The following is a 13,970-nucleotide window of genomic DNA, read 5'->3' as shown; positions in this document are numbered from 1 at the left end:
GGATTCTACCACGTACTGGTAACCAGTGGAAAAAGCTGGTGATGGGTCGTCTAGCACAGACCCACCGCTGGAACCAGACAATTGATGAGGGAGAGAACTGTGACAGCGCCGTTCCTTCACTTGACCTCAGTCGCTCTCGTCTGCTCCCTCGTAACACTGCTCTTTATTGAGCTTACATGAATATGCACAAGTTCATTATGACGTCTTACACAGGTATGAACAAAGAGTACCAGTCTGTGCATAGTGTGTGTGTGTGTGTGTGTGTGTCTGTGTGTGTGTGTCTGTGTGTGTGTGTGTGTGTGTGTGTGTCTGTGTGTCTGTGTGTGTGTGTGTGTGCGTGTGAGTGAGTGTGTGTGTGTGTGTGCGTGTGAGTGAGTGTGAGTGTGTGTGTCTGTGTGTGTGTCTGTGTGTGTGTGTGTGTGTGTCTGTGTGTGTGTGTGTGTGTGTGAGTGTGTGTGTGTGTGTGTGTGTCTGTGTGTGTGTGTGTGTGTGTGTGTGTGTGTGTGTGTGTGTGTGTGTGTGTGTGTGTGTTCCAGATGTGACCCTGTGACCCCAAAGCTGGTGCTAAGAGTCCAGTGGTCCCCCTAACAAAGGGCTCTTATACTTAACCAGACACAGAGTAGGTGTCCTCCTACACCAGGGGTCTCAAACTCGTGGCCCGCGGGCCAATTGCGGCCCGCAGGACGATAGTTTTTGGCCCCACCTTAATATGAAAATGTAATGTTAGTTTGATAATGTATGACACTTTACAGTGTTGTGGGCGGAGCTGAATTAACCCACCAATCAGGGTGGGATATGGATCTCAGGGGACACCAGCCGGGCTTGATGCAAGCAGGGAAACATTTCTCAATGAGTCAAAGTTCCAGCAGCGTTGCCCTGGAGTGTTTCTTTCTTTCCTGTGCCTGGCTGGCTTCCTCCTTTCTATTGGGCAAACGCCGACATTCGCCCCAGCGCGCTGCGTTCACAACACTTCAAAAAAAGTTGTTTTTTTAAGTTGCTGCCCAGCGGGACATTATACGTATATAGATTTATACACACGTCAGTGGGATTTAAAGTTATTTTTCCACAGAGAGAGATCTCATATTAACTCTCACAGTGATGCGTAGGCGGCGGGATAAAAGAAAAGTCATGAACTCAATGCAGCCCAATTTAGTCTGCAGTCACATAGCGACACCTGTTCATCGGCAACAACAGTCCCCGGTAACCCGGACTAATTATAGGGTCGCACCGTAATTTGTGGCTCCATGTTTTTATTTGCATCACTGCGTTTGCATTGCAGCAAACATGAACATTACATATATTTCAATATAATGTAAAAGCAGTCAAAACAACTAACATCAGAAACAGCTGATGTTATTTGTTATATGTCACGGTGTCATTTCCGCTTCTTTCTCCTGTAACAACAGCCCGGCGCCGTGAGCAGTCGCCTTTTTTGCGCTCGCTATCCCTGCACTTTCTACCATCTGCAAACGCCACGGTGTTCGTGTCGTCATGAAAGACATGAACATCGAGCGTAAAAACAAAGGAGACTGCTACCGGCTTTTTATCTGCCGATCGCCGTGCTACGGTTGCAAGAAAAAGAAGCAGAAATGACGTTCTCTACGCGTTGAGACGTTCCCCGTCCGTCGGCTAAACGCTTGATTGAAACTTCAATGCGACAGTGACACCAAGTAGAATTATAAATGTCACATAGCCCCAAACATGTCTTTTTCAAAGCCTGCGGTGAAGAGAAAGGTTGGTGATGAGCACCGACAATTTCAGGAAAAGTGGGAAATGCAATATTTCTTTGTTGAGCACAGGGGCACCCCGACCTGTCTTATTTGCACAGAGAAAGTTGCGCTGCACAAGGAATACAATTTGAAACGTCATTACACAACTAGACATGCTGAGCTGGATGCAAAATACCAGGGAGACGAGAGAGCGAACCGGGTTGCCAGTCTTAAAACAGATCTACTGAGGCAGCAAGATTTCTCCAAGAAAGCAACCAAAGAGAATAATGCAGCAGTCGGAGCCACGTGGTTAGTGAGATGATTGCTAAAGCAGGGAAGCCATTCACAGAAGGTGCATTTGTCTAAAAGTGCATATTGCAGGCTGCAAATATAGTCTGTCCGGGAAAGAAAGGTCAGTTTAGCAACATCAGCCTTTCTGCCAACACCGCAGCAGATCGCATTTCTGACCTGTCAAGTGACATTTATGACCAACTGTGTGAGAAAGCCAAATGTTTCAGTGTATACTCAGTCGCTCTTGATGAGACCACAGACATCACCGACACTGCCCAGCTCCCAATGTATGTCCGTGGTGTTGATGACAGTTTTGAAGTGATGGAGGAGCTGCTCACAGTAATGTTTAGTTAGTAAAGTTTATGGGCCCTGTTAGAATCAATATTTCATTCTCATTCTGTTGTTTGAGAACAATAACAGAAAAATGTGCACTTGAGAACAAATTTATTGTGAATTCAGCTGTGAATGTACAGTTTGTCATTATTTAAGCTTCCATTTCCAAATGTTAGCTGACACTTTATTAGGTACACTGGTATCTATATCAGGTACACCTGTGACCTAAATGTTCCTGCAAACAGACTCCTTGGAGACCCCCTACATAAATATCCATGAACTATCCAGCTAGACTAGTGTGTCTGTCCCTGAAAATATTCCTGCATGTGTGATTGTTCATGTCTCATCTGCAGGAAACAAACAGGAAGTGAGTGAAGGACACAGGAAATGTTTCCAGCTCTTCCTCCTCTATCAGACATTCTCTCCATACCTGAGAGTGTCCAGTCTCCAGCCTGGATCCTTCAGTCCAGCCGACAGAAGCTTCATTCCTGAGGGACCTGGATGATTGTAGCTCAGGTCCAGCTCTCTCAGATGGGAGGGGTTGGAGCTCAGAGCTAAGGCCAGAGAAGTACAGCCTTCCTCTGTGATCAGACAGCCTGACAGACTGCAGACACACAAAACAACAATCAATCTGTCAACAATCGTTTTCTCTTTGTCACAATAACATCTATCCATTTACATTCATTCAATGTAACTTTATTTAAAAGTGACAATTCCCAAAGGACAACAACAGTCATCTGAAGCTGTTTAACAGTGTAAGGTAACAGCCTCCAATATTAGAGAGAAAGTCCCAACCATCAGACAATTGTGGAGATACAGAAATTCTTTTATTGCTGCCATATAATCTGCATCATTATAACTGCATTAATAATGTTCTTTACAGCATTATTCCATCTAATAATATTTCTCACACTATTGATATTGCATTAAAGTTGTCTATTGAACATGTTCATTTGAGGATCCTTCCATTATGTTAACTTTTATTACAAGTACGGTCAGAAGTATTTCATACACATTGCATATTTGTGCTTATGTCGAGTTGATGTTCGGTTCATTAAGGGTCTTAAGCTTCACTGGCGTGACTGTCCAGGTGATCCATGCTGAGGGAAACTAGAACAGGATGATTGCATGGATGCTTACAATACATATAACACATATAATCTAGGAATGTGTCAGGCCTGAGGCCTTAACTCATTTGGTGTCTCACTATATTTACTCTACTTGGCAACAGATGACCAGAGTCAATAATTAGCCCCAGAGACCCTGAGGGCTTGAAGTTTATTACCTTGTATGGAAGGTGTTACAGAAAAGAGAAGTTCTGTGTCTGTTTATAGCCGTTAAACATGTACAAGATGTACCATTAACTGTGACTAATGTCTGGAACCTATTTTACTCTGACTATTTTTATTGACGCCATGGGGGGGGCGTATACCCCACTGCTTTGTAAGTGTCCACAACATGTATTTTTGTCAGAAGTCATAGGCTGATGTTTTCTCCTGTGTGTTAATAAACTCATCGTTTGATTGCACTTCTCTGGGGCCTCCGTGGTTTGTCTCACTGCTCTACATTGATAGATTTCACGACACAATCCACTGTGAGCAGCACTTGGTGATGGTGGGAAGAAGATCTCCCTTTGACACAAAGATCCTCCCAGTGAAAACAGGCTCCAGGAGGAGCATCTACCATGACTGGTTGCAGGGTGAGGGGAAAGAGAAGAGATGAGCTCAGAGAGACAAGAACAAAACACAAACTAAGGAGAGAGAAGACAAAAGACATGCAGTAGTGACATATAAAAGCATCAGGGGTGAAAAGAGGGGAGAAGAAAGCAGAGCATCATGGGAAGTCCACCAACAGCCTGAGCCTATAGCAGCATAACTAAGGGATGGTTCAGGGTCACCTGATCCAGCTCGAACTATAAGCTTTATCAAAAAGGAAAGTTTGAAGCTGATCTTCAAAGTAGAGAGAGTGTCTGTCTCCTGAACTCAAACTGGGAGCTGCTGCCACACCCAGTCCAACATAGCCAGGCTGAGTCGTTAGATTAGTCCAACGTAAAGTCAGAAAGTCATTACTGATGTCATATTTTAGTGCAAATGTAGAAAAACTGTCCAAAAGTTATTTCTAAATCTGATATTAAACAGTTTAAATGGTGGAAAAAGCTGTAAAGAAAACAGAAAGAGTCAATAAAAGCCTCTTTAGAGGGTCACCAGTTTAAAACTCAGACATTTAAACTGGTGATTCTCCTTCTCTGCTCCATTTCCTCTCTAGACTTCCTGTTGCTAGGAGGGATTTGATTGGCTGAACATCCTTTTAGCCTTTCTTTAGTTCTTTGGGTGCTAATCAAAGAGGAAAACACACGAGTCATGTGACGTGACATAAGGAGCGCTCTGATTGGTTGGGATTGACAAACTATGGTGCTGTTTGCAAGCTTCGCTTTGCAGAGGCAAGAAAATCTCTTAGATAGTGATGAGACGCTCCACAGTGACGTTTCCACACTTTGGAGCTTCTGAAGTGCAGATGTTTGGAAACGCTGCTCCAACGTGTGGTTCAAACACTCAGGTCACGTGACCTCAGCTGCCACAGGTGGCATACCTGCTGCTTCCATGTTAGCATGTTAGCTTCAACAGGTGGTCAGTGTGAGAGCAGAAGATGATATCAGTGACATCCAAACAAGGAAGGAAGAGACTGTTGAAGGCAGCGAGCTGTGACTGCTGTGAACAGTGTCCTCACACTATTTTCTCCCTGTGTCAACATACATGAGGCTGCTTCAGCTGCAACACACCACAAACACCTTTATACAACTAAATATACTGAGAGCACACTGCTGTGGTTTTTTTTTGTGATTTGGTTTTATTTGTTGTTCTACACACTGTGAAACAAAGCTAGAAGCCACTGTGGTTCAGCGGGGGACTCAAACCCAGGACCCAACCTGCTCCAACAACAGTCAGAAGGATTTTATTAAGTCTCATTTTCTTTTCATTAGGAAAACATCAATAATGAAGAGCACATGTTTATAGAGGCACATTCAGACCAATGACAACAGTCCATTCACACTGCCCTCCACCTTTTTAAATGTGAGTAAACACATCATGGTTCTGGTGCTGATGTGGTATCAGGGACAGGTGATGATTTTGAACTCAGTCTGAGGTTTGATTACACTGAACCTGCACTGCTTTATCCTGTTTATGACACATTTATACCCAAAGTCTCAGCTGGATGACAAAGAACGAGGAAAAACACATTTGTTGAGAGAATTGTTAACAAATGTGGTGAGAGTGTTGTAATAGTTACAGACAGAACTATGATTTATTTATTTAAATGCATTCCAGGACGTTTTTTACTCACGCTATGTCTCTTCCACGATGTTATTTTTCTCTCCTACAACGTACGTTACAATTACATTAGCATGACCATTTATCCAAATTAGGCGATGACATCATTTAGCGACTTCCAGCGACTTTTAGGACAGCCAATAGCGATTTTCCTTACTGAGGAATTGGCAACACCAGGAGCAGTGGGTGGATGACAGCATCATCATGAAGGATCAGTGTGAGAACACATCATCATCCACAAAGAAAACCAGTCTGCGTGTCTGACGCTCTTGTTAGAAAGACGCAGTCGCAGCTTGTGGGTGCAGTTAGCTGGTTTGCTAGTTAGCTGCTCTGCTAGTTAGCTGCTATGCTAGTTAGCTGGGAGCTAACTCACTAGAACATTTGATGCTAAACTGTCTAAACTGTGTGAGCAGCATTCATTGCTGCTCTGTGTTACTCTCCAGCCTCTCTTTCACTTAGTCCTCTCAGTTTTTTCCTCCTTACAAACTAGAAAACCTTCTTTTTCAGCTTCTCCTCCACACCCGAGCTGTGGCTAAGGTGCTACCAGCACGCAGGCTCGGTGTGTACAAATTCATGGGCTGCGTCCTCCTGAGGACACATTTGTAGACAGATTACGTCACAGCGACGCACCGAAGGCTGTCCAAATTCCTCCGAATGCAGCCGACAAATGCGTCCTCCTTTCCCCGAATTTGAAGGATGGGTCGGGTGTGCCCTTCGTGGCCCACCATATCCCAGAATTCATAGTGCGGCCCAGCCAAACTCCAGCTTCCAGTAATGGCGACCGCTACTAAGTTTTAAAATTACTCTTATTAATCTTCCTGGGTCACAAAATAAACTTTTAACATATTTTCAGGGGAGAATGTGGGTGTGTAAACTTCAAATATCTGCTCGGTTTATCAAGATATCGCATATTTGCAAAAGTGCTTCGACGTTTTCGGAGACGTCTGTTACCCACCAACTCGATAGCTAGTCGAGAGCTTGAGGGTCACTGAAGCCGCAAAGAACGGCACAACTCCCGGCACATCATTTTCAGATCACCGCGGACTTTCGCTACTCAGGTTAAAAGTAATATTAGTAACATATGACTGAATCTATATCTCACTTAAAGCTTTCTGTAAATGAAAGAATCAGTGAAAATGAGGCACTTCAGCTGATTTTAAACAAAAACACTGAACATAACCTGATCCAGACCAGGTTATTGGTTCAGCATCAGTAACCACGGTGATGTAGCCAGGTAGAAACAGAGCTAGACAGACAAACATTTATGCTCACAATCACACATCTCCAGTTAACCCAGCATGCATGTTTTTGGACTGTGGGAGGAAGCAGAGAACCTGAAGACAACCCACACAATCACTCTTATTTACAGAATTATAATCTAATTAGATGATAAAGTAATAAATTGTTTGGTATTTTAATGAAAATACATTTTAAGCAATAGTTTATAAGTCAACAATTTTAGTTAAAAAAAGTGACAAATCAAACAGTCAATAAAACCTTCTACAGCTGAAACTAATGTAGACAATGTTGGGGTAAAAATCAGAGACGATAACTACCAAAATAAAACAGGAAGTGGATAACATTGAAGCTCACTTTAAGCTCAACAGTCAAATTCTGTTTTGTATTAATCTATTGTTTTGAATTTTTGTTTACATTTTATGTTTAAGTGAGGTAATGAGTCATATCACTATGACCAAATATATATTTCATCTTTTCAGTCAGAAATAATCAATTGATCATATTTTTATTACTAAATGTTTCTGAAAATAAATTTCTGATATCTGAACAAACAGCTCTGTAAAAACCTTCAGCATACAGGAATCGAACTAGAAGGTTTGGTGGATGAAGCACTGCTAAAATAAAGATTTTGGACTCAGGAGCAGATGGGACATTTCATTGCAAATGAAAGACAGAAAGTGAACAAATATCACTAAAAACCCAGACGCTAATTTCTACATTAAGACTTTTTTTAAAATCAATTTCCTGTTTATGCAGTAATAGAAATCAGGTTTAACGTGATCATCATTGGAAAATTTTTAATTCTGACCTGAGAGTTTCCATTTTACAGTGTGGACTCTTCACTCCAGCAGACAGAAGCTTCACTCCTGAATCCTGCAGGTCAGAGTTACTCAGGTCCAGCTGTCTCAGACTAGAGGACTGGGAGCTGAGAGCTGAGGACAGAGCTTCATAGCCTCTCTCTGAGAGCTTACAGTGACTCAGTCTGAAAAATGACAGATAAACATTAAACAAACACTGTTGTTAAGTTGCAATGAGGGTGCACTAAAGAGTTATTAGATTTAGCAATTAATCCTGTGTTTTTACTGAGAGTCAACAAATGGATGACGCTGACATTTGTTAACTGACAATGGTCAATCAATTCTGGTATTCTATTGCAAATGCCAATTGGGCTCCATGTGCCGGGCAGTGCATTAGCACCAAAGTAGCTGACATATTGATCAATAACTCTCTGCTCATTAAATTATCATAAAACTATTACAGAAGTTTAACTGACTTTTTTCCCATTTAGTGGATTCTTATTGGTTAATTCTGTCAATTGATGAAAAGCACAACATAACTTGATCTCACCTCAGAGTATTCAGTTTGCAGTGTGGACTTCTCAGTCCTGCAGAAAGAAACTTCACTGCTGGATCCTGCAGGTTGTTGTTACTTAAGGCCAGCTCTCTCAGTGTAGAAGACTGGGAGCTGAGAGCTGAGGACAGAGCTTCACAGCCTCTGTCTGAGAGATCAGGGACACTCAGCCTAAAAAACAAAATAAAAACACAATTTGAAAAACTGTAATTTAATAACAAACTGTTATCAAATGACAAGTTAAATGAACTCTCTGACCAGTTACAGAGACTCAGTCTGGGGCAACAGAAAATATTTTAAAAGTCCACGTAGTAAAGAGATTAGAAATGTGGCAGATGATTATAACTTTAGACCAAAAAGGTCCCTCTCGCTTATATATTTGTTAAAACAAGAATAAACGCTCATCTTGATTTGCTTTGAATTTTTATTGACTTCTTATGCTGATTCATAAAGAATATGACTTCATCTGACCTGAGAGACTGAAAAACAATCAAGCATGCATGACTGAATCTGCCAGCAGCTGCAGATCCTTGGAGCTGTACTGGTGATGCTGATTGTAACACATAGAAGTGAACTCCTCTTCAGCTGAGCAATAAGACCAGAGGAGGAATGAGGGAGTTGATCACCTATGGCTCCATCACAGTCTTTGAACATCTTCAGTCAGTACAGAATGATGCTGCGAGGCTTTAACCAGCACATGAAACAGACTGGACATTACTCCAGTTTAATCTCTTCACATTGGTAACCAGTTCATTTTAGGCTTTATTTAAAGTTTTAGTCCTTACTTTAAGTCCCAGTCTATATTTCTGACTTTCTACAATCCTACAGCTCTTCTCACATCTGAGATCTTCCAGTTAAAGGCTGTTACTGGTCCCACTAACTCATTTATTCAGACTCTAGTATTCAGAGTGGCCTTTAACTAGTTTTAGGCTGTATGATGTTCAGTGTTTGCTGTTTAATGTTTTTATCTTCTGTGTTTTTATTGCCTGTTTCTGTTGTAAAGCACTTTGTGGTTTTTCACCTGTGAAAGCTGCTGTATAAATAAAGTTTACTTACAGGATGATTCTGGATATGACTTTGATAAAAGCTGACACCCAGATATGTTTAAGACACTGACATTTACTGCTGCTATCAAACATTAACTATAATATACTGTATATATTAGGGGTGCAACGATATTCGTATCGATATTGAACCGTTCGATACAGTGCTTTCGGTTCGGTACGCATATGTATCGAACAATACAACATTTGTAATTTATTTTATCAACTTTCCTTCTGACGATGCTGTCTGTGTTGAGCGCTCAGTGAATCTGTGTTCGACTACTCCGCCTAGGCTGTACTGTCGAGCGCAGATCCACTGAGCGCTCCACACAGACAGCATAGTCAGGAGGAAGAGCGCAGGGCAAGCTAGCGAGACAGAAGTTAAGCTCTCAGCAACATGGACCTCCCCCACTCTCATTCAGATCTGGCGTTTGGAATTATTTTGGTTTTCATGTGATGTATGACCCTGAAGGTAAGCGAGTCATGGACTAAAGTAAAACAGTATGTTGGATGTGTCACGCAATGCTCAATTACATGGGTGGGAACTAGTGTGTTAGCGCAGTTAGCTCGTTAACGTGTTGGCCGTCTAGCCCCACGCACGGGGCGATCGGCGGTAGCTCGTTAACGGAGATTTGCCGTGTTGTGGCGTTAAGGTCATTTCAACGAGATTAACCTGAAAGCACTAGTGGGAGCACAACGAATATGACTGCACATTTACGCCGACATCATCCTAGTGCAAAGACAAAAACAACAAGCATGCTACTAACTTTACCCGAGTCATTTAGACAGCTGTTAGCACATGATTCTCCTTATGCTGCTGAGAATATAGCCCAGAAGAAGCGTATAGTATAGCTTTTATTTTGGAAAGAGGCATTTCTCTGTAATAAACTCTCTTTTCCAAATATGAGTGATTCCTCAATCAGATACAGGGCTCGCAAAATCGCTAGCCCGACGTCCCGGAGCTAGCGATTTTTTCAGTCGGGCTACCAAAATCTATCTCTTCCCTGCCCGTCGGGCTATTGTAGGAAAAATATATGTCAATGCTTTTGCATTCTTTCAGAAATGTAGCTGGGTAATTATGTCATTGGCATCGGTGAGCCACTGTCAATATGTGACATATTGAAGTCGCGTTTGAATTTGCGCTTGTTTTTTTGCTTTCACTTTGCAATCGTGCGAACTGTGTATAGAGAGCGACAGCACTGATTGGTGAGTGATGATAATTTGTGCACCAATTCCTCTGACATCGTCTTATTAATCGTTAGCTTACTATGCAAACATGACAAGTGAAATCTCCTGCAGCAAGCTTAAACATGTGAGAGGTTGATCGCGCAGAGAATCGCTGAGCTTATGTGAGTGCGTGTGTAAAAGCAGCAGGAGAAGTTATGATAAATCAGACTATAAGGCAAAAAGAAAGTGCAGCTTTATGGTTTCATGGACAAAATAATTTCTGTGGCTGCAATATGACGAGCTAAATAACCAGGGCTGCACATAAGTGGTCCGCAGGTGCGCATTCGCTGTCAAAATAAAAAACACGCACAAGGGTTAGGGTTAAATTTAAAAACTGTACTTTTGAGTTAAAATATATATTTATAATTTTAATAAATGACAAATTAAAAAGGCATGAACATTTTTTTTGTATCGAAAAAATATCGAACCGTGACACCAAAGTATCGAACCGAACCGAACCGTGAATTTTGTGTATCGTTGCACCCCTAGTATTTAGTGCTGATGATCATGTAAATAAATATGTTTAAGTTTTTAAGGGTCCATCACACATTACACTATTTATGTTATAGATAAAAGCCTGATCACATGTTTACTCACAGAGCTTTGTTGGAGGCTTTGACCACTGGCAGCAGCCTCAGAAGAGCCTCCTCTGAAGCAGAGTATTTCTGCAGGTCAAACTCATCCAGATCTTCTTCTGATGACAGTAAGATGAAGACCAGAGCTGACCACTGAGCAGGAGACAGTTTATCTGTGGAGAGACTTCCTGATCTCAGGGACTGTTGGATCTCCTCCACTAGAGAACGATCATTCAGTTCATTCAGACAGTGGAACAGATTGATGCTTTTCTCTGCAGACAGATTCTCACTGAGCTTCTCCTTGATGTACTGGACTGTTTCCTGATTGGTCTGCCAGCTACTTCCTGTCTGTCTCAGCAGACCTTCTAGGAGACTCTGATTGGTCTGCAGTGAAAGACCCAGGAGGAAGCGGAGGAACAAGTCCAGGTGTCCATTTGGACTCTGTAAGGCCTTGTTCACAGCACTCTGGTGGAGAGATGGTTTAAACCACCAGGAGGTTGTTTGTTGTTGTTCCATCAGATTGAGTCCAGAGTTGCTGAAGGTCAGATGGACATGAAGAGCAGCCAGAAACTCCTGAACACTCAGATGGATGAAGCAGAACACCTTGTCCTGGTACAGTCCTCTCTCCTCTTTAAAGATCTGTGTGAACACTCCTGAGTACACTGAGGCTGCTCTGATATCGATGCCACACTCTGTCAGGTCTGATTCATAGAAGATCAGGTTTCCTTTCTGCAGCTGATCAAAAGCCAGTTTTCCCAGAGACTCCATCATCTTCCTGCTCTCAGGACTCCAGTGTGGATCTGTCTCAGCTCCTCCATCATACTTGACCTTCTTCACTTTGGCCTGAACCACCAGGAAGTGGATGTACATCTCAGTCAGGGTCTTGGGCAGCTTTCCTCCCTCTCTGGTTTCCAGCACATCCTCCAGAACTGTAGCAGTGATCCAGCAGAAGACTGGGATGTGACACATGATGTGGAGGCTTCGTGATGTCTTGATGTGGGAGATGATGCTGCTGGCCTGCTCCTCATCTCTGAATCTCTTCCTGAAGTACTCCTCCTTCTGTGGGTCAGTGAACCCTCTGACCTCTGTCACCATGCCAACACAGACAGGAGGGATCTGATTGGCTGCTGCAGGTCGTGTGGTTATCCAGAGGCGAGCAGAGGGAAGCAGGTTCCCCTTGATGAGGTTTATCAGCAGCACATCCACTGAGGTGGACTTTCTAGGGTCAGTTAGGATTGTAGTTTTGTGGAAGTCCAGAGGAAGTCGACACTCATCCAATCCATCAAAGATGAACACAACCTGGAAGTCTTCAAAGCTGCAGATTCCTGCTTCTTTGGTTTCAGTAAAGAAGTGATGAACAAGTCCCACCAAGCTGAACTTTTCCTCTTTCAGCACATTCAGCTCTCTGAAAGTGAATGGAAATATGAACTGGATGTCCTGGTTGGCTTTGTCTTCAGCCCAGTCCAGGCTGTATTTCTGTGTTAAGACTGTTTTCCCAATGCCAGCCACTCCCTTTGTCAGCACTGTTCTGATTGGTTCATCTCTTCCAGGTGAGGCTTTAAAGATGTCTTCTTGTCTGATGGTTGTTTCTGGTCTGTCTGGTTTCCTGGATGCTGTTTCAATCTGTCTGACCTCATGTTCATCATTGACCTCTGCAGTCCCTCCCTCTGTGATGTAGAGCTCTGTGTAGATCTGATTCAGGAGGGTTGGGTTTCCTGCTTTAGCGATGCCCTCAAACACACACTGGAACTTCTTCTTCAGGGTGGATTTAAGGTTACGATGACAAACAGCAGCTGGAAGTTCTGAATAATAATAATAAAAATACAACTTTAACAATCACATTTTACAAAATGCTGATGACAATTTCTGACCCACTGAGAAATGACTGAACACACTGGTGTCACAAGTGTCTCATTTATCCAGCAGCTTAAATCTTTAGATAAATCCTCTTACGTCTCTGCAGACGGTCAGCCAGCTCCTCCTGCTTCATTCTCCTCAGGAAGTCCACTGTGATCTTCACAAATGCCTCTCTGCTGTTTCTCCTCTGCTCATCATCCTCCCTCTGAAACTCCAAGCACTGGGGCTTATTTGGATTCAGAGCCTTCTGGATCTTCTTCAGCTCGTTCTTCACAAAAGTGATGATGTTGTCCTCCAGCAGCTGGAACAGAATATTTATGAATGAGCCACCACTCTGAACTTTAGTCCACACAACATCCACTTCTTTACGATCAAGGGGCATATCATCCACGAACTCTTTACCAATTATAGGTTTGACTTTATCTGATTAACTGAGACTTTGTCCACAACTCCATGATCCCAAAACGTTGATTCTGTTCATATGAATGCAGCGATTTCAGTGGGAGAAACATTTCACTGGTGTTCAGAGCTGAACTACCAACAGGTTGAGAATCAAAGCCAGAAACTTGGAGATGTTTCAGGTGACTGAGTTGATCGTACAGACAACTGGTCTTAAAGGTTCACTCTGTTTACACATACAGATCAGTATTTAAGGTTTGACTCTCATCATCCACTGGGGCACAAACTGGGCGTCATCAGGACACAACAACACAGAACAAACACCATCCCCACAGACACAGCAGCCAGCGAAGCAGAAGAACTTCACATCAAGAAGGTCCTGAGTAAATGTGAACGCTGGTTTGAGGGCGGAGTCAAGGAGGCCATTTATGTGAAAAGGAAAGACCATCTCTGAATGGAGGAGGGGCCCAAGGGTACAACTGTCACCATCTTACATGCTGTGATTGCAGCCATTCCCCAGCTCTCTGTGAACTGGACTCATGACCATTGATCAACAACCATTGATCAATGGTCCTGACAATATGCGTACCAATGATCAATGAACTGACCTCCCAGCCC

General features: G+C 42.8%; 1 protein-coding gene across 4 annotated transcripts in view; it reads right to left on the bottom strand.

Annotated features, from left to right (window-relative positions):
• Positions 1–13,970, bottom strand: part of LOC309702223 (protein NLRC3-like) — a 95,992-nt gene that overhangs the window by 1,678 nt on the left and 80,344 nt on the right. For 3 of the 4 annotated variants that reach the window (XM_082526750.1, XM_082526751.1, XM_082526749.1), the window contains 5 exons: positions 13,050–13,254; positions 11,119–12,898; positions 8,249–8,422; positions 7,710–7,883; positions 2,658–2,937 (listed from right to left, as the gene is read on the bottom strand). In XM_082526750.1, the coding sequence (XP_082382876.1) occupies positions 2,745–2,937; positions 7,710–7,883; positions 8,249–8,422; positions 11,119–12,898; positions 13,050–13,254 (2,526 nt within the window). In that variant the 3' untranslated portion in view covers positions 2,658–2,744. Of the gene's footprint in view, positions 1–2,657; positions 2,938–7,709; positions 7,884–8,248; positions 8,423–11,118; positions 12,899–13,049; positions 13,255–13,970 lie in introns of those variants that run through there. The other variant, XM_082526752.1, reaches the window with a different exon arrangement.

The sequence above is a fragment of the Aulonocara stuartgranti genome (genome assembly GCF_965226115.1).
Source record: "Aulonocara stuartgranti genome assembly, chromosome: 3".
Lineage (NCBI taxonomy): Eukaryota > Metazoa > Chordata > Actinopteri > Cichliformes > Cichlidae > Aulonocara > Aulonocara stuartgranti.
This window is presented reverse-complemented; position numbering and strand designations above follow the sequence as displayed.